This window comes from Notechis scutatus, chromosome 2, assembly GCF_049901735.1.
Source record: "Notechis scutatus isolate UNSWTSFEM ecotype Mainland chromosome 2, rNotScu1.2, whole genome shotgun sequence".
In the NCBI taxonomy this organism is placed as follows: domain Eukaryota; kingdom Metazoa; phylum Chordata; class Lepidosauria; order Squamata; family Elapidae; genus Notechis; species Notechis scutatus.
The window spans coordinates 100,886,380-100,908,564 of record NC_142010.1 but is presented as its reverse complement, the minus strand read 5'-3'; the positions used below and the strand labels follow the sequence as shown (position 1 = coordinate 100,908,564).

At 42.9% G+C, this 22,185-nt stretch overlaps 1 protein-coding gene across 2 annotated transcripts; it reads right to left on the bottom strand.

The window, feature by feature from the left end:
- Window positions 1-3,366: 3,366 nt before the first annotated feature.
- PRR36 (proline rich 36) lies at window positions 3,367-21,746 on the bottom strand. 2 transcript variants are annotated; one of them, XM_026676912.2, is made up of 7 exons: window positions 21,572-21,746; window positions 15,241-15,329; window positions 14,421-14,911; window positions 13,887-13,941; window positions 10,766-10,920; window positions 7,165-9,711; window positions 3,367-5,917 (listed from the first exon to the last, which is right to left on the bottom strand). In XM_026676912.2, the coding sequence occupies exons 3-7, from the start codon at window positions 14,836-14,838 to the stop codon at window positions 5,505-5,507; spliced, it is 3,588 nt and encodes a 1,195-aa protein (XP_026532697.1). In that variant the 5' UTR covers window positions 14,839-14,911; window positions 15,241-15,329; window positions 21,572-21,746; the 3' UTR covers window positions 3,367-5,504. The 2 variants fall into 2 exon arrangements, with proteins under 2 accessions (XP_026532697.1, XP_087811693.1); XM_087955567.1 differs by having other exon boundaries at window positions 3,367-6,037; window positions 21,572-21,698.
- Window positions 21,747-22,185: the final 439 nt, after the last annotated feature.

The window sequence follows — 22,185 nt, the reverse complement described above, 5'->3', positions numbered from 1 at the left end:
GGAAAAGACCCGAACACACCTAGACCTACATACCTATACCTGTGAAAATCTATGAAAACAAATTATATATATTTCATCCACTTATTTTCAGAGGCTACTTTACAATGTATGCAAATCTTTATTATAGCACCTTTAGAAGGCATAGTAATCATTAGCAGAAAATTTTAAATTTGAGTTCATCTACTCAAAAATGTACGAAGGTTACTTCACTGGCATTGGCTAAGTCTCAGGTCAGCATAATTGCATCCAAACTATTTTGATTTCAGGGTAATGCTGAAAGAGGTATTTGAGGAGTGGTGGTTGGATGGTGGTTATCTTTGATATGTGAATCCTGGCTACCTTGGTTGAATGTGAGTACTCGTAGTGAAGCCACAATGCCTTCCAAGGTCACTTTCCTACACAAAAGTGGATGTGGCTCTTTAGGAACATGAACCTAACAAACTGCAACCTGTGCTTAAGATCAATTTCTGAGTAAATATTCCATGTGCAAATAATAAGGGCTGGAATTGCCTTGGGACCATCTATCTGCCCCCCCTCCCACACACACACAAATAATCTCAGGTTTAGTATAATTTATTCCTATATAGGTGGACATGGATCTAATCTTAGTTTTCTCTCTTATTCATCTGGGTGTTCCTATTAAGTGTCCATCTTTGGTTCCACCTAAGAAACCCATCTTTAAAGAAAAATCACTTTCTGGCATTTAAAAAAGGTGTGCTAGATGTTAATTATGGGTATCTACAGAAATTCAGGTGCTAGTGCACATTGTGTATAAATGCAGAACTAGTAGAAGTTATCCCAATTAATATAATGGTGTATTTACTTTTTATTTCAGCAAAAATATTCTGGATATATAGTAATTGATTTGAAGGTTCTATGAGATGTCCCTGCACCGTGCTATGCCTTATTACAAAAACAGTTAAGCAGCCAATTTGATCAAAGAGTTATCTTTTTTTTCTATTGGAAAGGTGAAAACATTGCAACTTTTAATTGGAGAAGGACAAAAATTGTTAATTCTCTTGGCATGGGAAAAATGGGCATTTCCTTCCCAAATTACTTGGAGGCATCTAATTGTAATGATGGACAGACTATGCTGTTCAGAGCTACTTTACCATGTGCTACAATGAATTGGTGGAATTTCCTTTCCTAAAACATGCCAACTTTAGAGAGACTAGGACTCTCCCTTGTTAGCCCCATGATAACTTTAAAAGAATTTCCAACTTGGAAGCAGAACATTTCTCATTATTGGATGTTGGGGGCGAGGTGGGAAATTGTGTTGGAGCATTTGCCTGCAAAAATAGGATGCTGATTTGGGCAGAACTACAATATAATCCAGAACTTTTTAATGTTCCTTTTCATTTCTCTTATTTTTCAGTATGGAATATAATAGGGCTGATGCCATCTCTTGCAAAGATTTCCAATAATACCTTTGCTGTGCCTCCAAAGGTCAACTCCACTTCAGACATATAATTCATTTCTCAAATTGGTCCTTCAAGCTGTCAACTAGTTTCATATGCCTGTTAAGCTTCTATAGGAGATCAGCTTCAGGTGTAAGGTTGTGTTTGCAGCCATCTTGAAAAATTGCCTTCTAGTGTTCAAACAGTCCCTTGGTGGAGTGGAATAAACTTTTTGGTTATAGAGTTCTTTGTGCCTTACATAAGAGGATTCACTGATTTGTAAATCACAGACTAGAGATGTAATCTTTCTGAACAGAACTTTCTGAGTATCTCAGCTCAGAATTAACAGTGCTCAATCTTGATTTTAGTGAGAAAAAAAGTAGGGAATAAGGAAACATGATACAACTTCCTATTTTGCTATGGAGAGCTTTTCCCTGAGAATATCGATTGACTAAAAGGCTATGTAGTAAGCATGCATAGTATATTACATGCTTTAAAGCAGTGGTTGCCAACCAGTGGGCCAGGGACCACTGGTGGTCCACTAGAAAATTTTGGTGGTCCGCAGAGAAATGTCACCCCCAAAGCACCAACCAAAGCAATTAATCCAGGCTATGCAGGAACACAAGGTTGCGCCGCCCACGTGGCCTGCAGGAAAGCAAGGCTTGCGTTGCTTGCATTGTGAACAAGAGGGGAGGGGGAAGAGGGCAGAGGAGAGGAACTTGCCCCACGCGCCTGGGTTGCTTCTTTCCGCTACTACTTTTGGCTGCACACAAGGAAAGCAGCAAAAGTCTTTCTCTTCCCCAAACTCCGCCAGAAATGAGTCTTTGGACCCTGCAAGGCATCCTGCTCCAAGAGGCTACACCGGCATGACAAGTCTCACAAAGACTCATTTCTGGCAGAGTTTAGGGGAGAGAAAGAAAGACTTCTGCTTTTGCTGCTTTCCTTGCATGAAGCCAAAAGTCTCAGTCTGTCTGTCTGTCTCTCTCTCTCTTTCTCTCCCCACCCCCAGAACTGAGCTGGAGACAGTATCCTGCGATCCCAAATAAAGAATGATCGATCAGTAGGAAAATGGGGTGGGGAAATTTCCCAGGGTCTCTGGTCCACGGGATTTAAAATTATGAGTTTGGTGGTTCCTGAGGTCCAAAAGATTGTTGACCCTTGTTTTAAAGAATACATTTCGGAAATAGAGCACAGGATTAGTAGCAGAACATGCAAAAATACTTAAGTTTTGTAAGCTACATATGAATATCATCTATTTTACAATTTATATATACGGAAGGCTAAAAACTGATGGGTTGTCAAGCATCGAAATGCGGCCACGTGGCAGGACATTGAAACTTCAGAACTGGGTTGTATCTTTGGGTGGAGTCCATTTTAACTTCAAAAGGTCACAAGTCAAGGACTACTTGTACTGTCCATCCCTCCTGCAGTTCAAGATGCTCATCTTCTATCAGCAGGCTAAAGTGGAGATGCTATATCAAGTTTAGTGTGTTTGGTATAACCTTTTAAACTCTCCCTTACTCTGGTTCATGGACTAATCCCAGTTAAAGAATTGGAACTATTAGCTACTTTAGCTCTGCAAGTGACATTTGTTATGACTGTACAGCAGCTTCAGTGAAAAAGGGCTAGAGAGATTTCCGCCACAGAAGAAGACTAATTCCATTTGTTCATGCAATCATGAGTACCTAGCATTGGAAATTCAGATTAACTTCTTCAAGCCTACCTAGAATTTTTATAAATTTAAAGCACAGTTACAGCCATTACAGTTTAGCCATTTGTTTTCCACACAAAAGTAGCCCTGGCCTGTATCTTTTAAAAAGGCTGTGATTCAGCAGCAGAACTTTAATCTGCAGAGCGGCTTCTCAATAATTAGTCAAGTAAACATACTTCAGAGGTCCTGGACCATTAAAGATGTAACCAATTTTGCACTGCATTCTGACTATTAAAAACCAAGCAATTTTCAAAGAGGGACATCAGAATAACCTCAATTTTATTTTTTTTTTTTTTAAAAAAATCTATAATTTATCACACTTTGCTACATTAACAAAAAAAAGTTGCACACATCAATACTTTGTTACAGACAATAAGGCTCCATATCAATGTTAACTAATGGAACTAAACTTCAAGTGATTTGAGAAAGCAGGTATAGGAAGATGGCAGAGTTACTGAGATGAACATTTTCAAAAACATTTCACATTGTTTTCAGGAGAGAAGCAGTATTGCAACAAGATTAGCTTTATGAGTACAGTACCTCTTTTAAAATTGGCAATTAGAAAAAGCTTTTTCACATTGTTTATCTGGTAGTAGATTAGAAGGGCTTAACTTTTAGATAGTGATCTCTGCTCTGAATTTAGGCAGTTTAATGTAGACTCTCAAATGTGGGAACAAAAATATGGCAGGGCTAAAGGGAACCGTTAAGCAATTGATGTATGATGGAGTCAATTTATCTAATCATGCTGCTGGACACCATCCCTGTAGCTGCTGTATAGTTTCATACTGCTCTTACTAACAAATGCCAGAGCAAACCTAGCATGGTTTCACTGCCAGTCTATGACTCTCTAGATCAGGGGTTTTCAAACTTGACAGCTTTAAGACTTGTGGACTTCAACTCCCAGAATTCCTCCTCCAGTCATGTTAAGCTCAGGAATTCTGGGAGTTGAAGTCCACAAGTCTTAAACTTGCCAAGTTTGAAGACCCTTGCTCTAGATGCTACTGAAAAATGTCTCAACATTGAACAGTTACACAAATTGACAGAGACTGCTTGGAATTGTAATTCACAACTTGAGAGCTGTGCCAGACGTTGCATTGGCCCACAATCAAGTCAGGAAAGCCTCTTACGATGACACACATACAGCTCTACTTGGCCAGGCATAACCACTGGTTATGGGAAAAAAGGAAAAAAGTGCAGGGGGGAGGAAGTTAGCTACTTGCTACATAAGCATGAAGCTTGGGCTAGCACAAGTCTAAGAATCTGTTGCATCAAAACAAAACTTGGTCCCTATGTTTTGTTTTCCCTAACTTTCTATGTTTTCTATGTCCCTAACTTTTACACTTCAGATAGAAGTTCAAGTGGTCTACAAATTGCATCTTTGAAAAAAAAAAAAAGTCCAAAACTGAGTATTTAGCAGCCTTTTCTTACCAAGTCTTGTTTAGGATGCTAAAGTACATCTCTCTTTGAATCTAAGGTCTCTTCCAGCCACTGTATAGGTTGCATATGTTGCTGAGTAGTCCACTTCATAGAAGTAGACAAGAGGCATAGAGTGACCGCATTCTAAATAGTAGATACACCAATTATTCAAAAACACTTTTAAGATGTCCTCATTTGTAAATTTCATTTCCATGCTGGCTACATTCACATAATCCATTTAAGCTTACTTTTTTAATTAATCCATGTCCTTGTGCCAAAGATATTGTGCAAATCCAGACTGTTTGATAATATACAACTTCATCTGTTAGCTCTCATCTTAAGTGTATTGTGTGGGCACAACTTTTGAGATGCTACTTCCTTTTAAAAATACCTCTCATGGTAAAACAGCTTTTCCAGGAAATTTGGTTTTGAAAGTTTACTATGACCAAAAAAATAATAATAATCAAATATTGGCAGCCTGGCAACCAAATGTGGATAGCTTTCCATGAGGAGATGTCAGTAATCAGGGCCACTAGCATCTTGTGTTACTGATAGCTTTCATTAATGAAGAACATTGTAGTGTTTATCAAAATATGTGGGAGGGGAAGCTTTATTTTTATCATATTTGACAGTGATATCAGTAATTGGCACAATCACATTACAACTAAATAAAAGATGGGCCTTACCCTCTGGAAATTAGTGTATGCCCTGGAAGTCCCAAACATAAAAGGTTGGTCAGTCTGCTGAACCAAAAACAATCCAAGGCCTAAGACAGCGTGGGACAAAAGTAATCATGATTCAGAAGTGCTTAACTATTCACACTATTAGCTGCTGAAGACAAAGGGGAGAGCCGTATCTCCAGTCAGCTAATACTTGACCCTTCCTGGACATTTAATAGATACACTTGGATGAAAAGTAGTGGTTCCCCTCCAAAAAAAATGCCTTTTATATATGTATATAACTTGTGAGAGGGGAAATAATCAGTGGAAAGATTCTACCTCTACCACAGTCCAGTCCCCATGTGGGGATGACATGTCCTCTGGGGAAAAGCTTGTCACAGAAGTGATGCTGGCTCGAGATTCTTCCAAAGGGGAGATCAGTTCTGTCCATTTGCCAATCTCTGCTTCGCTGTTCATGGCCCCCTTCCCACTGATAGCCCCAGGGGGCGCTTCTGTTGGGAAGAGCAGGGCCCGGCTGATTAGCTGCTGTACGACTGTAGCCTGGATGTTTCCTAGCTGAAGAGCCTGTTCTCGGGAGGCGGCACGCAAGCAACAGCTCCCATCCTCTTCATCTGGGCCAGGTGTTTCAGCACCACTTTCTACTTCATAGATAGTGGAGAGGATCTCTGATGGACATGGATCCCAGGGGAAGGGCAAGCCAGCCCCATTGTCACCTACAAATAGGGCAAGGAGCTTGGGTTGGAAAGGATGGCCCTCAGGATTGGTAGTGGTCACAACAGACAGAAAGGAAGTGACAGACAAGAACAAAAAAGAAAAGGGAAAGTGGAAAGAGGCTAGGTTTTAAAGAAGAAGAAAAAAAGGAGATTCTTCTCAGATTTGCAAGAAATTCACTCCATTGCAGTTATAGTGCCAATGCACTAAGCCCTGATTTCTAGGGTATAGACAATGAATGTGCTTTTTATGGCTGGGTTTGTGTTATCTTAAAATTCAGTATAGCATGTTTGGTTTTGGCTTAGTATGTTAATGAATCCACCCAAGGTTAGGATATTTGCCTAAACACAGAAACACACATGATTCCAGAGGAAAGGCAGGTCCAGACTGCCGGACAACTTGGATTAAATTAATTGTGAGCCCCATAAAACATCTAACAGTCCAAGCATTTTGTGGAATTCTTAACACTATTGTGCTGTTTAGTCCCTGCTCTGCTCTCTATATGTTCTCGGAACCCAATGCACCAAAAAGATGCAAAATCCAATGACATGAAGAAATTGCAAAAGACACCTTTACCAAAGGATAATTAAAGATGACATCCCCTAGGAGCTCATGGCTGCAGAACAGGATGAGGACCTCAGGCAATTCTGATGGATCAAATTTTCCTGATACTTATTCATATATTCCAAATAAAGTTTGCTTCTCGCATATGCCACTCATGTTTGTCCAGCTCATATAGAGCAAACCCCATAACTTCTGTTTGCATTCTAGATGCTATTTGTTATTTTCTTTCTTATACCCACAACATCCTGGTGGGGCTTCAGAAACCAACCATTACAGCTACATTTATTTGGCACCCTTCTTTCCAAGTTAAAAACTGCAAGTGGTATGGACTGGTAGGTGGAGAAGACAGATTCTCTGGAAAAACAATACAGGCCACATCAGATAGACAAAGTGATGCTTTATTTTACATATTGAAAGGCTAAGAAGTTTATTCCCACCATCATTACCACCACCACTAAGAAAAGCACTAAAATATACACAACTTTCCCAAAAGAAGTCAGAAGTTGAGAGAGAAGATTTTAAGACACACAAAAACAAGAAAATGCCCATTTGGCTAGAGACACAGATGGAACAGATACACAAGGAGGAAGGGAACCATCTCCATTCCCTACAGGATACTATTGCACATTAACATACCATAGGTTGGCCCATCCAACACAGACAGGGCAGGATTTCTATACATTACCTGCAGTCAGACTATGAGCAGCAGAGAAAGGCTGTGACGATTCTTCTTCGTGCCCTCCAGTATTCAAGGGTGTTGGGGTGAGGTGCAAGTGTTGCTCCCAATCTATGGGGATCTTGCTGCAGGTCTCCTTAGTGCCCTCAGTGGAGTGTTCTTCGCTGTCCAGGGAAGAGAGGCCTGGGCTTTTGCCACAGCTGTCAGTTGAATGGAGATGGAAGGCACCAAAGACATCACATGAAGCTGCAGAGTTGGTCGAGGCTGGGGTTTCTGTGCCAGCATCCCCAGAACCTGGTTCGTCAGACTCCTCTACCGAATGGGGCAAATGTGACTTGGCTGGGAGAGGAGAGGTCAAGAGGCATACCGTTTTGGGAAAGCCTGCTTCCTTCAGAAGATCCGCATCCAGTTCGGCTTCTTCCTCGGAGGATACAGTGGGCTCAGTAGGTGGATCTCCAAGGACTTCATCTGCTGGCAGGGTCTCTGCCTCATCATCTCCCTTTTCCATGTGGATGCCGAGATCAAGTTCCCCAGGGAGGTCCTCCAAGGGACTCAGGAGCTGATGACAAGTTTGTTCGAGTTTCTCATCTGACTTGGACTCAACTCCAGAGCTACTGTCATACTCCCGCAGCTCTTCAGGCGTGCTAGTTTCACTGCTGCTCTTACCTGCCAGATCAGGCCCACTTAAGGTGCTGGATTTGGAAGATGAGCCTCCCTTCTCTGGGGAGAGAGCTTTCAGCCCTGTGCTACTTAACAGCAACTCTGGCATTTCAGTCAACTCAATTGGGTATTCTTGTAACAACTCCAAGCTCTTCAAAGGCAAGCTCTGAGGTTTGTGCACTGACAGCTGAGCAGTACCACTATTTGGTGAGAGCTCCCCTGAAGGATGAACTAAGTAGTCTGGAGTTTCGTATTGATTGGCCTCTTCCTGCTTCATGTTACTCATGCATTCTTCTGGAATGACTGCATCATCCTCAAGTTCTCCAATGGTGGGATATTCGTCTAAGCTGCTAGACTGATCATCATAGCCTGCAAAAGGCTCTCCGGACAATTCTGTAGGGATTGAGGTTGCTGCTACAAACACAGGGAGACGGGTTTGGTACTGAGTAGCTGCTCCCATTATTAAATGATCTGCTACTTGCAGAACTTCCATTAGCTCATTTTCAGCATGAGTAGGAGCACAAGGCCCATCCTCCATCTGCTGAGAAGTGACTACTTTCTGTGCAAGCTCACTATATTTAGTTGCAAGATCTAGGGGGCTCTTCAGTCTTTCATTTCCTACCTCTAGAGATACCACTTCCTTTTGCAGTTCTTCCTCTGAGTTCTGACACAAATTCAACATTTTGTTCACCATTTCCAATTCGGTGCTGTCCTTGTGGCCTGCTGCTAGAGACTCTGTCACAGTTTTTAAGGTAGGATCAAACTGGCTAGCTGAGAGAGACTGCTCTGCTGAAAGACTGGGGTCCTCCTGTGGCTCTGGCAGAACTACTAGCTTTATAGTTTGAGTCTCTTCAAGCAATTCAGAATCTAAAGTCAAGGACTCGGAAGAAGGAGATCTCTCAAGCTCATTTATTAAAATCTGAGAATCCTCGGCTGGAAGGGATGGAGTTGAAATACGACATACATCAAGAGAAGGCGTGTCAGGGTTGTGCAAGAAATGGGGCTGCTCAATACTGGCTACTGGAGCATCCAAATGAGAGGTTTGTTTTCTGAGATGCTCAGAGGCCACGCCTCCTTCTTCTTGCCGTAAGATTTCTGGTGGGGAAGTTTGGTGAGAGAGCTCCAACTGAATGGGAAGAGATGTTTCATAAGGGAGCGCTGGCTCTAAATTATGTGTTTCGTCTCCATTTTCACCATGTATCTCCAGGACATCAAGTGTAGTCAAGTGAGGCGTCTCACTAACAGAGGATATACTGATATCTGGTGCTCCAGGGCAGAGGAGAGGTGCTTCAAGGAATGCTGGAGGGAGCCCTTCTGAAGCGTTAATGTTTGTCTGTTCAGCTCTGCCTTCTTCTGCATCTCCTGGTTCCATCTGCTCCATCCCTACTACTGTTATGCAACGGTCTGCAGTCTCCTGGGAGAGTGGCTGGTCAACAGTTTCTTCAGCTGCTGCGGATTCCAGCTTTTCTAGAAACTTCTCATCCTTGTTGGAAGCGCCCTCTGCTTCCTTGGTGGTTTTCTTGCCACTGTCCTTGGCGATTGTCTCTTGAGGCTTCTTTTGGGGCGACACCTGCTCACGACTGGAAAGCGCATCTTTCTTCAGAAGCTTCTTGCCCGAAGGAGGCAGAGCTCTGGAAGAAGCAGCAAGGGCTCTCGGAGGAGTGGTTGGGTGGAGACTCCCACCGGCCACCTTGGCTTGAATTTGGGGCTTGCCGGGGTCTGAAGATTTCTTTGTTGCAAACCTGCTGTTCACAGGTGCATTCCTCTCTCTGAGATTTTGCTCAGGTTGTGATTTGGAGGCTGAGTGTTTGGGAGGCTTTAAGGCAGGTGTCACCTTCACAGAAGGGTTGGAGCTTGAAACCTTGGCCTTTAAAACTGTGGCAGCTCTAGAGGCATCTGGAGTAAGAAAAGACATCTTACATATTTGATTGGACTCGAAAAGCCTAACATGTAATCTATGCAGAATACCTGAAATCCCTCCAGCGGCCTAAGGCCTATTTCTAACTACAGCTGTCCTTCTGCTCTAGGGTTTCATATTTCCTGGCAATTGAACACGATCTTCCATTTTGGTATGGATTTGTTCACAATAATAATATAGTGGTCATGCTTCAGTGGTCATTGTCCCCTTTCTCAATGGGCTTACCAATGATGTAATTTTTCGTTCCTTGTACACAGCAGGCCCCAAATCTGTTTTGGAATAAGCTACAATTTTTAAAGTAGTTAACGCTTAGTGTGACTTCCCTAACTTCTCCAGATGTGGAATATTAACTATTCCGATCACTGTGGTTCTGCTAGCCAATTGTTATGACAGTTAGAATTCAGCACAATCTCAGAAGTCACACCAACAAAAGCTGCTGTGTGCTGACAAAAGCCCCTGGAAATGATGGAAGCTGAAGTTAAAAAAAAAACATTGGAAAGCATTAGGGGGAAATGATGAAATGGAAACATAGTTCTAATTCTCTAAGACAGAGGTCTCCAAACTTGACAACTTTTAAGACTTGTACACTTCAACTCCCAGAATTCCTCAGCCAGCAGAGTTGAAGTCTACAAGTCTTAGAGTTGCCAAGTTTGGAGACCCCTCCTCTAAGGGGTGGAAGAACCCCACCAAGAACTTACTAGGTGTGCTTAGTGAAGCTACCCTTTGCAGCCCTCTGATACTCCATTTGCAATGTAGATCATTCTGATTGATCTTAGAGAATTACGATCTTTGAATTGTAAAATAATGCTCTATGTTTTGAGAACTAAAATCACTGTATATATATTGGGGGGAAAAAACATTAGCCTGACCACTCCCAGTTACATGTATTATCTAATATTTCTAATATTTAATATTTAATATTTCTAATATCTAATATTTCTGGGAAGTATGACTTTTCCCACTGAGACATTGCAAAATCCAGGTTTTGGTACGGCACATGGGGCATTTGTGCTGTGACCACAGGCTATGTACCTCTCTGTGTTGCCAGAGTATTTTTCTGCTGATGTGCTGATGTGCCCTGACCAGCAGGTGGTGATGTTGGCTTACGTTTGCCCACATTCTTATCATTAGAAGCAGTTCTGTTTAAAGAGGATGAAGTTGAATTCTTTGTTCCTGGCAACCAAGTCCTGAAACAGACAGCAAACAATTATGCACATCAGAAAACTTTGTCCAAGCCCTTAGAAAACATAGAAGGCACACAATTGTCTCAGAAATCTATTGCCTCAGCACAAAGGCACTCGAAGCTTTTGTCAGTTCAGAGTCTATGAGCCAAGTTTATCCTGAAAAGTACCAGGTTTTATTACTTGCAGTAAAGAGAAAAGGACTACAGTTAAAAAAACAACCACCACCGCCTTCAATTATCTCAGCCATTAGATCAAGAACCAGACAGGATGTTTCCATTTTGGTTAGCAGCTTGAAATGTACTCCTTCTAGCCACCCACCTACCTCTTGCATCGGATGGCATCTTCTGGTATTAACTGGGGCAGGGGAGAAAAACACAAAATAGCCACGGAGCCATTTCCTCCTATTATTATTTTCAGTATCTGAACAGGAGTCATTTCAGATTCCCTACATATATTCTAACCTACCTTTATTCCTCTACTATTCACCCATTACCTCCTCCTTCCAATTTTTGCTGAGGCTAAAAATGTTTGAGATTGCAGCAATATAATTGGAGTACGTATTCAATTATCTTTGATTTGCAGCAAGTAGAAATCTTTATTTCCAACTGCATTCTCCAAGATTGGCATTTAAAGCTGGACTGAGATTTCTCACTTCTGCACTACTAACGTGTCGTTTAATCCAGCCTTTCCTAACCTGATGCCCTTTACATGTGTTAATTATCACTCCAGTTTTGCATACTGACTGAGAATTCTAACCTTTAATCAAAACATTTCTGAAAGATACCAAGTTGTAGGAAGGCTGAATTAGTCATCGATGGGCTTCTCTAAGGAATCCAAACGTGACTTCTTTATCAGAATGACGATTATGCTTTAGAGACCAAGAGGCTAAATGTACCACTAAGTTAGTGTTTATCCATTTATTTCATTTATATCTCACTTCAATCCAATTAAGAGATCTAATAGTGGTGCACAGATATACATATATATGACTAAATCTTTCAAAGTAAGAAATATAATAGAAAAACAAATATAAACAAACATAGCTAACAAAGGTGTCAATCCTCAAACATTATATGAAAAAGCTTTATTTTAACCTGTTTGTAGAAGGCCGTTCTAGGGAGAGCTAATCGAATTCTAACTAGGGTTAGAAAAAAATATTTCAAAAAACTGGTGTAAGAGAAGGAGTGGCAGAATAAGGGAGCGGAGTCAAAACAGAAATCCACCTATAGATTCTATGTACCACAAATTAAATCCAACCTCCCTTGAATTCCATTAACTCTTATCTACTGCAGTGCCAAAATAGTGCTAATCTTTAGTTGAGTCGATTCCTATGCATAGGCATGAGCAATAAATCAGTTTAATTGGAACTTCACATGTGGTCCTGCTGTCATTCCTGAAACCTGGTCTTCCTGCCTGAAACATTTTGCCTCCTGACCCTGGCCCCTTTCTCAGCCCTCTTTCAAACTATTGGCATCCCCACTCCCCCAATAGTGTGGACTACCTCCTAGATTCAAATAAGTACTTCTTCCCCAGTCACTCACAGATGCAGGAAAGACAAGCATCCAGCCCCCAAGTGGCAGAGGCTATCGCCTGGAAAGCATCCTATCCACTTTATTGTCACAGGCCAAAAGGAGTCCCACAAGACCGCAATATAATCCAAAAGGGTGGCTGTCAATTTCATTTGGACCAGGATGTGATCTAGTCATGGCTAAGGGATAATAGAAATTCCCTCTACATATGGACAGCTGCTTTGAGGTAAAATAAGGGCTACCATCTATCCTTCCGCATGTGTAGGGCCTAAAATTTCCTAGGATAACCTCACAATTGCCATGACCTCCTGGTCACAGAAGTTGAAGTCCTTCAGCACTGATAGGTGAAGGAACTCTCCATCATAAGCCTAAGAACAAATCCGTAAACTAATCCAGACATCCAGGAAAGGATTTTGGTGGCAGCACTGTGGCTGGTACATTAGTAACCAATCCAATCATAGGCATTCACACCCCACTCACTATTTGAGCCATAGTGACCTCAATTTATGTATAAGGTCTCAAGATAGATCAACACCAGCTTTTCTGTCCAACCATGGCCCCAAAATCCACCAAGGCAGATTTAAGATAGGGTGGCATTGCTGCCTTTGCTTAACCAATCATAGTTATTGACCAGACATGCCTGTTGGTCCACCACTAAGTCAAGAAGGAATGAGGACTTATTACAAATAGACATTAGTCTTAGCAAAGATCAGCAGCACTCCGGGCCAGGAACACAACAGTTCCAGCTCTCCTGGGCCCAGGAGAGTAGATCCCACCAAACTGAAGCCCATGCTTTGGAAGAGCTTATTCAGCTTATTCAATAGTTTTATCACTGATATATGTATGTGTGCTCCTCATTAAACTTGCAACTGCATCAGTGATACAATAACATACTATAGTACAGTACGCTTGTATACTAGACAAGCTATTTACCTTGTTATGCAGGCATTTCTTGGCTTTAACTACAATAAGCTGGCAGCCCTCTATTCTGCTACTAGTACAATTTACTCTTACTACATTAGTGATCTAAATACGCTTGTGACACTGTTTACGATGTTCTCTTCTTTCTTTCTAATGCTTTTAATTGGGGTCCTATCACATTGCTATGATGTCAGAGAGACCGTGTTACAATGGGCAGAGTGCAGGAGTAGCCCTGCAAAAATCCAGGCTTCTAACTAGATAGACATGACACACTCCTATGCTATAAGGACTGTTTTAATATGACACATGCAGATGCTTTCCATATATGTAACCTGACCTGTCTGAAGGAATACGTTATATTGAGGGACCAACAATTGCTCTCACTATGATTTCACAACTATTCCCTCTACCAAGACTCTGCTTTGAACCTCAAAAACCTGGCCTTTCTGCGCAAATCAGCACACTCAGTCAGAACATTTAAAATCCCAACTCTTTGATGGGTACATCTGAAACGGATACCTGGAAGTTTTAGTCTGTTCAGCTCTGCTGGGCTTTGTTGAAGGTGCTTTTGATGCTGATGGAAGAGGGAAAAAAAGGCAACAGTTTAACGATTAATTGACACATTGCAATGAACGCATGCAAGGATTTTCTAGTGAATGTAGAACAAGGGAAGTTTTCTTTTTCAGGATTAAACAGTATCCCGTGGCTTTTAGAGAAAATACAGAAGATGCAGCACCCTCAGAATCCAGCCTTACAGCTGCCACAATTTAATAGTGGGAATACTGCCCTGCCTGGTTACAAGTTAAAAAAAGCCATCCCAGTATCTAGTGATTTAGGAAAAGAGATCCATATAGTTCTTGCATTCTTCCCAACAGCTAGTATTTAGATGGCTCTCAATGCTTTTTTCTGAATTAAAAAAAAAAATCAGTAGTTTAGATCACTTAGTACACTTTGAAAAACATGACTAAAACCATCCTCAAATATGCTGAAAATGCATGAATGAACCAAGTCCAGGATTAATTATTCCATGCTGAAGAAACAGGCAAAGCATACCTATGGGCTGTGTGGTCACCTTTGGAGGTTTCTGCTGCACTTCCTTCTCTGTAGCTCTCTTTTCTGAAGTCTTCAACCCACTTGTCTTGTCCCCTGTTGCCTTTTTCATTGCCGCTCTAGCAGACAAGTTGTCAACGTTACTAGTCTTGGATGCCGGCTGCTTTGGCTGCTGCATGTTGGCCTTCCAAGCAGTTCCATTTCCAAGTGTTCTGGAAGCTCCACTAGGAACTGAAGGAGAAGCAGCTGCAGAGGCCGCTGGCTGCTTCTTGTTGGGAACCTTGTTTGCTGGCTGGGGGGGCTTGCTGGCCTTTTGCTTGGCACCAGGGGGACAAGCAGTTGGCACACTCTTCCTAGCAGTTGCCCCCCCACTGGTCTGCGGAACTGAGGTTCCGCTAGCAGCTCTGCCACCGTCATCCATCTTCACCTTCACAGGCTCCAGGTGGGCGATAGGTGTCTGAATGGCTTGGCAGGTTGCAGTTTTCACTTTGGTCCTGAAAAAGAGAACTACCAAGGTGACCCAAACCATACCTATTGCTGGACCCCCAAGAAGACTCTGTGTAAATAGAGGGAGGGAGGGAGGGAGGGAGGGAGGGAGGGAGGGAGGGAGAGAGAGAGAGAGAGAGAGAGAGAGAGAGAGAGACTAGCTCCTTACTGATTGTAGACAATAATACTGGATGCAAATAGGATTGAAGTCAGTACTTACAAAACACACAATTGTTTTCACTGACACTATCCTTACTTTATTGTCACAGACTTTTACAACAATAGTCATATCTGAAAGGACCTACAATGACAATAGCTAGGGTATCATAAAACTCACCTTCTATGGAGGTCACGTCAGAGCAAAGAGACTTTCAGCTTGCTGTGGCAAGGGTAAACAACCTCATTCAGACCGCACGCTGCCAGGAGCTGCATTCCAAAAAAAAAAAAAAAACCAGATGGACCCTGGTCAAAGTTCAGTTAAAAAGACTGAAATTAGATTCCTATACACATTGTTGATTCATTTTCATCTAAGACATATTCACACTTCTGTTCTCAAGTATTACTGCCTATAAAAAGAACATCGCAAAAAGAAATTGACACAGCAGTCCTATATACAAACACCAGTGTGTGGGGGGGGGGGAGGGGGGAAGTAGGCAAAGCAGTTATCATTCTGAATCAGGAGGCTTTGCTCTTCCAGACTCTACAATGTTGGTGATGGAAGGGCATAAAGGAGATTCTGAGTGAGAAATGGGTGCTTTTCTTCTCTCTTATTGTTACCACAGAAAGCATTGATGCATATTTATCTGAGAGGGTCGGCATACAAATTTAACAACTGGCACACAACACAAGTTCCCTAGGTTAGTGTTGATCTTACTTTTATGCCCTTAGTATCTCTGCTAATTTGTGAATTATTACCTATGAAATAAGACAGAAACATCACTAACTACAAGAACCAGTAACTATTAGATTTAGGCTACACCTTGAATGCAGAAGGGGTCCAAGCCACTAACACAGCACATGCACGTACACTACTTGGGCCAACAACTACTTATACACAAACAGAGGCATCCCTGCAAAACTGACAATAATACACCACATTTATATCCTATCTTTCCCTTCAACACAAAACACTCCAAGTGAGGGTTTAGCAGGACTAGTAGTCTCTAATCTAATTTGGTTTGAGGGTATAATAAGCAAGGCTGCAGTTATCACAGAGTCATGGAAGGTCAGGGTTGGAAGAGATCACCCTTATCCCATGCAGTCTTTCATCCAATGCATGAATCAATAACTGCAATACCCCCAAGGGAAGGTTATCCAGCCCTTGCTGAAACCCCCCCCCCAAGCAATCTCCTCCTTTTCTTAGCAGCTTAGGAAATTTGTCTTGATAACCAACCAAAATCTATTGCCATATAATTTAAACCATTCTCTCATGCCATGTCTTCTGGACCAACTTTACCCTTTCCATATTCTACATGACTGGCATTCAGATATATTTCTACATACTCTTGTCATCCTTCACTATACTCCAATTTTCCTACCTACGTGGAACACTTTTCATTCGTGTTGTATGGCATAGCGCCTGGATCTCTGAGACAACACTTATCTCCAATAGTTTCCGCCCACCCAGTGCACTGAAGCAGAGCAGGTGCACTCAGGTCTCCTCCATTAAATGTGGTTATCTTGTGGGACTTACAGCCCCCAGCCGCTAAAACCATCCCTGCCTCTCCCCCCCCCCCCCCAAGAGATAAGGATGGTTCTCTCTCTCCTGGGAGTCTGGAAAGCCTTAAAAACCTGGCTCTGGTCCCAGGCCTGGGGTTGACAGTTTTCATTGTTAATGGCTCCTCTTTTGTTTTGTGGGTTTTGTTTTGTGAATATTTTATCCTGGGCTGCCTTTTGATTTAACATTTCTCCCCATTTTTATGATTTTTAAATATTGTATGTTGCCCAGAGTCCACTAGAGTTGCACAGCCAATAAATTTAAATAAATAAATATGTTTCTACTGAAATTTATTTTGTGGATTTTGCCCAGTGTTCCATTGTGCAAGATCCCATTCAGTCTTGAAATTGTCCTCCAAAGGCTTTGCTACCGTCTAATATCATCTGCAAAGATAATACAATTTTTAAATCATCTAAATAATAATTATGTTCAATAGCACAATGCCTAAAACAGAGCCTTGTGGTATGCCATTCAGTATTTCCTTTGATTTATAAATGTTCAGTAGCTCTAGTATCCATTAAACAGTAACATGGTCCAGGCAACATTGTCATCTACTAGTTCATGGGAAATTATGTTGAATAAAGTTGTCTAGTTTTACCAGAATCTCTCTGGCCCATCCTCTGGCCATAGTAAAATATTTTTCAAAAAGAATACAAAGGGTTGCTACCACTAATAGGTGATCTAGCAATTCTCATGCCAAACCAAGTACCCAAACTCAGCCTGGCAACCAAAGGGCAACATTTATTACGTCTAGGACTATCCATAGGAGAACTACACCATCCCTGGTTTTCTTTATTTTCCCCAATTCTCATCTGAGTGATCAGCCTCATGGTCTTGTCAGCCTGCATTATACAAGCATTTTGAGGTAATTCATAGCAACTGTTAAGTACAGCACACAAGAAAAGAAGGCTTCCTGATCTTCATGCTGTGTGGATGTCTTGGGAATGCACCTCCCACGATTTCCAGCCAACCTGGCTACTTCCAGAGAAAGGATGTTGCCAAGACTGAAGGAAACTGCTGTGTGAAAAGGCATCTGGCAAGTGTACCAGTGACAGAAGGAAACCGGTTATGTAGTTAGAAGACAGAAATTTAAGGAAATTCACAGGAGTGCCTCCTCCATGTGCAGAATGTACGTGCAGGAGTTAAGAGAACATCAAAGCCTTTTATACACATAGTAAACCAGGCTCACAAGATAGCATACCACCCCACTTCCTTGATCGAAAATGTATTTCATTCCCTCCTCAGCCCAGCTGTTGAAATAAGTTTGCTTAGCTATCCTTCAACCATGACCTTTTCGCAGATTTGATCCAGAAAGGGCAACGAGAGGCCCTTGTAGCTTAGAGTTGCGAAGGGTAACACAGATAATAGAATACTTGGGAATAAAAAGGGAGGACGCTGTTATGGTTCCATGTGCAGCTGGAACTGGAGGAGGAGAAGACACTCATGATTGTTCTGCGAGATAACTGGGAGCTAACAGACAATTTCCGTAGGAAAGAGATAAGTTGAGAACAAGTTAATTGTAGGTTCCTATTAACATTTATGGTGAGAACAGAGAGGCAGGAAAACAAACATCACTGTGGTCAGAGACCTCATGATTGATGGCATTTTACTTGATTTCTATAGTCTGTGGAGAGCCTCAAGTCACCCAGGTCATAGTTCTCTCAAAAGTGCTTTTTCAAAAGACAACTGGAGTTGTTTTTTTTTCTTCCTTGAGGGAGAAAATGTTTTGTTTCACATCCAAGAGACTTCCATCAGTTGTGATGGTGTTGGTGGAGGGGCATGGAAGGCTAGGATAGGTATGATTTCTATATCCACCCTATTTCTATAGTCTCAACAACTTCAGGATTGAAGAAGCTCCTTGAATGAGAAGCAAAACATCTTTAATATAATAACATATTACAGTACAATCCATCCCTTGTGTATTATACTCGGCTAAGCGTTACAGTCAGTGTTGGATGTATATTTTGTGTATATTCGTAGATATTGCACTCTCAAATTGCAAATGGAGACGTGGGTACTCTTTCTTATCTTCATTTTTAAGTGCTTTGGTTTTATTGTATTGCAAACAGTTGCTAGGGTGCATCCACGGTTTCGTTGTGCTTGTACAATGACAATAAAGTTCTCTAATCTAATCTTCAAGGAAAAACAAAGAAAGTCCAGTTGCCTCTCGGGAAAAAAAAGCACCTTTGGGACAACTATGACCTGGGTGACTGAGAATCTCCATAGACATAGTCTCAACAAGACACTCTGGGCAGCGTACACCACAAAAAAGGTATTAAAAACTACACTGGAGGCCCCAAGCTTGGCACATAGCCAGGGCTTCAAGACCAGCAGGGACAGGTGGGCTTATCCTAATCTCAGAGGGGAGAATGGTGCTGCAGCAGAGAAGGCAGCTCTCCTGGTCTCTGCCAGCAGATATTCCTTGACTGACAGGACCTATAACAGACTGAGCTAGACAGAAAGAAACCACTAGGAGAAGATGATGATGAACCTTTAGGTCAGAGGTCTTCAAACTTGGCAACTTTAAGACTTGTGGAGTTCAACTCCCAGCATAGCTGGCTGGAGATTTCTGGGAATTGAAGTCCAGAAGTCTCAAAGTTGCCAAGTTTGGAGACCTCTGCTTTAGGTAATCCATTCCCAAGTCACGAAGGGCTTTAAAAGTGATAACCAACACCTTGAATTGCATCTGGAAGCAGACTGGCAACCAATGCTGCCCAAGCAGCAGGGCTGTTACATATGTTGAATATCTGAGACCATTTGCTACCTGTGCAACTGCATTCTGCACCACTTGGCTGCTTCCACATGCTCTTCAAGGGCAGTCCCATGTAGAACACATTGACAATGTGGCCTGGACCATGTTACTGTTTAATGGATACTAGAGCTATTGAACATTTATAAATCAAAGGAAATTCTTTTTGGTTTCCTTTGCAAGAATCCATCCTAAGCTCACCCAAGGCTTAGTAGAGTGCTTTGGAACATTTTTCCTGCCACACTTTATTTGCACAAATAAAATAATTTAATCTCTATTCTCTGTGTTAATTGGCTCTGCAAACTAGGTCCAAAAGCCCACTTGGGAGAACACAACTACTCAATGCCATGAAGGAGCAGTGCAACAGTGTGTGCATTTGCTTTTCTTCAATTGCCTGTACTAAAGAGGCAGCTGAATCATCTCATCCATTTGTCTGGTTCTTGCAGTGGAAACAACTCCCAAGCATTAGCTTTCTCTTTTTTTTTGAGGGTGGTGGTGGTGGTGGAGCCGATGCCAAAACAGACCCAGTAAAAGGATTGTTCAGTGCAAACAGAGTGCATTTAGTAGATCTCTTTCTCTGCAACACCATTTTCTTACACTTAAGTCAACAATAAATTGCAATATCTGTGTTTCTTCACATGACCTTCTTGAAATAAGTTTTATAACCTTTCCCATCATCTGTTGCCAACAGTTCCAATTGGAAACCATTTTCTCTTTTCTTCCACTATCTGAAATCGATTTTTTGAACATTGCCTCTTTTCCATCACCCATCTTTCTTGACCTTATCAATGCTTTTTTAAAATCATTTTGTTTCTTTGGTTAACAAAGTTAGGGCAGCTTTTCCCAACCCAGTGTCCTCTAGACGTGCTAGCTGGAAAATAGGAAGTTAAAAGGTCTATCAGAAAAAAGCATCCATTTATCTGAACCATCAAGTTTTTTCTTCTTCTTTAGAGCAGCTCACATCATTTTAAGGACTGCTAATTCATTTAAAAGCCTCATTTTGCTTCAATTCTACTCAGCACATCATTAGTTATGGGCTAATAGCTTAGCTACTAGCCCTTACTTCAACTCAGAAGAGCAGGGACTCTATTTTTTTATTTGTAATACAAAATGTTCACACAACCCCAGCTCTACGGGTAATTTTAAGACTAGAAGAGCCTTTATATACGGTATTTCTCTCCCAGAAGAGCACAACTCCTTTGTTTAATGGAAGCTGTAAGAGCCCGTGTGAAGATTAATGATGTGATGAATGAGCAAATAATTTCGTTCAGCTTGTTTTTTTTTTAACTGGGGGAATACATGTGGTTGTTTTTTTTTTTTTTTAAAAAAAAAGATTTACCCAATAAAAAGGAGAGGAACAAAAAGAAAACCCCTCAACTATTCTTCCCAACAAAGCAGCATAGGGCGAGGCTGCCGCCCATTACCACCGTAGACCCCTCCCTAAACAAAGAAAATGGACCGGCGACCGCGCCTCTGACCCCCCCTCCATACTCTCAGTAGAGACTCCGAGAGATGGGGACTGTTCCGACGGTCAGATGCATCGTTTTTATTTCTCCGCCAAGTGTCTTCCACCGACCCCAATCCCCTTTTAGCACTTATCTTCTGAATGCCGTTCCTAAAACTGACCCCGGATCAAATCCAGCCAGCAAACCAGCCCACAAACGCAGGTGGCCAAAACAGACAAGCATCTTTTTCAAGTTCAGCAGGGCAGCAACCAAGGCAGGCATGGAAACTGACGGGGTTAAAACGCGGTTCTTTTTTCTCCCCCCCACCCCCCGCCACGACGGAGTAGCCACAAAGGGAAGGGGGGAAGGGGGGTTCGTGCCCAGAAAAGACTCCGGATCCATTTCCTGACTTTCCTTTCGGCCGGAAGGCAAAAGAAGCCGTGCAAAAACTGCTCGGTTTAACAAAGCCGACAGCCCACCCAAAACAAGGCGCGGCTCTCGCTCTCTCTGCACCTGCAGGCGAGACGCGCGGCGGCCACCGCCTAGTTCTCTCCGCCACGCGTCCCCCGCTTCTCCACAAGCGACTCCCTGAAAGCGCCAAGCCGAGGGTGGGGGGGTAGAGTCATCCAGCGTCCGCCCGTCCCCCTCCCGCGTGCAGTTCCTCGGTCCCGGCCGGGAACCGCCTCGCCAGCTCCGGAGCTTCGGCACCGTTCCCCCCCAGCCCAGCCCAGCCCAGCCCATGTGGACGGCTGTTTACCTCGCTTGCCGTGCGCCGAGGAGCAGCGCTAAACCGTTCGTGCAGCGCCAAGAGCGAGCCAACTCTAGAATTAGAGGCCGGTCGGTGCCGCTTGCTGGAGCCGGCGGCCGCTCGCACTGGGCGTGTGTGGAAAGGACGAGCACAGCGCCACCGCCGCAAAGTAGACATTGGGCGGGGGTGGGGTGGGGTGGGGTGGGGGAGCAGCAATGCCTCGCTCAGTTACCTGGCCAGCCAATGGCAGTGCCGCTTGGTATTTGGAAGAGATGATGTCATTCCCGCGAAGAGGCCGGGGCTGAGCTGATCGATTGTCTCCGGCTGCAAGAGGCAGTTATTGTACCGCTTGCCCCACCCCCCACCCCCATCCCAGCTAATGTGGCAGCTGGTTAATAGATCAATTCAGCCGTGGGGGGGGGGAGTGTGGAGGGAAGGGGAGAAGCGAGGGAGTCCATTAACCCTTTCGTTGCCGCAGTTCTTATGAGGCGACCTGTGAAGAGCCTTTAACCTAACCGCGGGGGAAATAGGGGTTCCCGCACCCGGGGACGTCGCGGCGGTCTGCGGCTGAGTGTGTGAACAGGATTCCTTCCCCAAGGAATCAGGCAACCCAGGCGACTTGG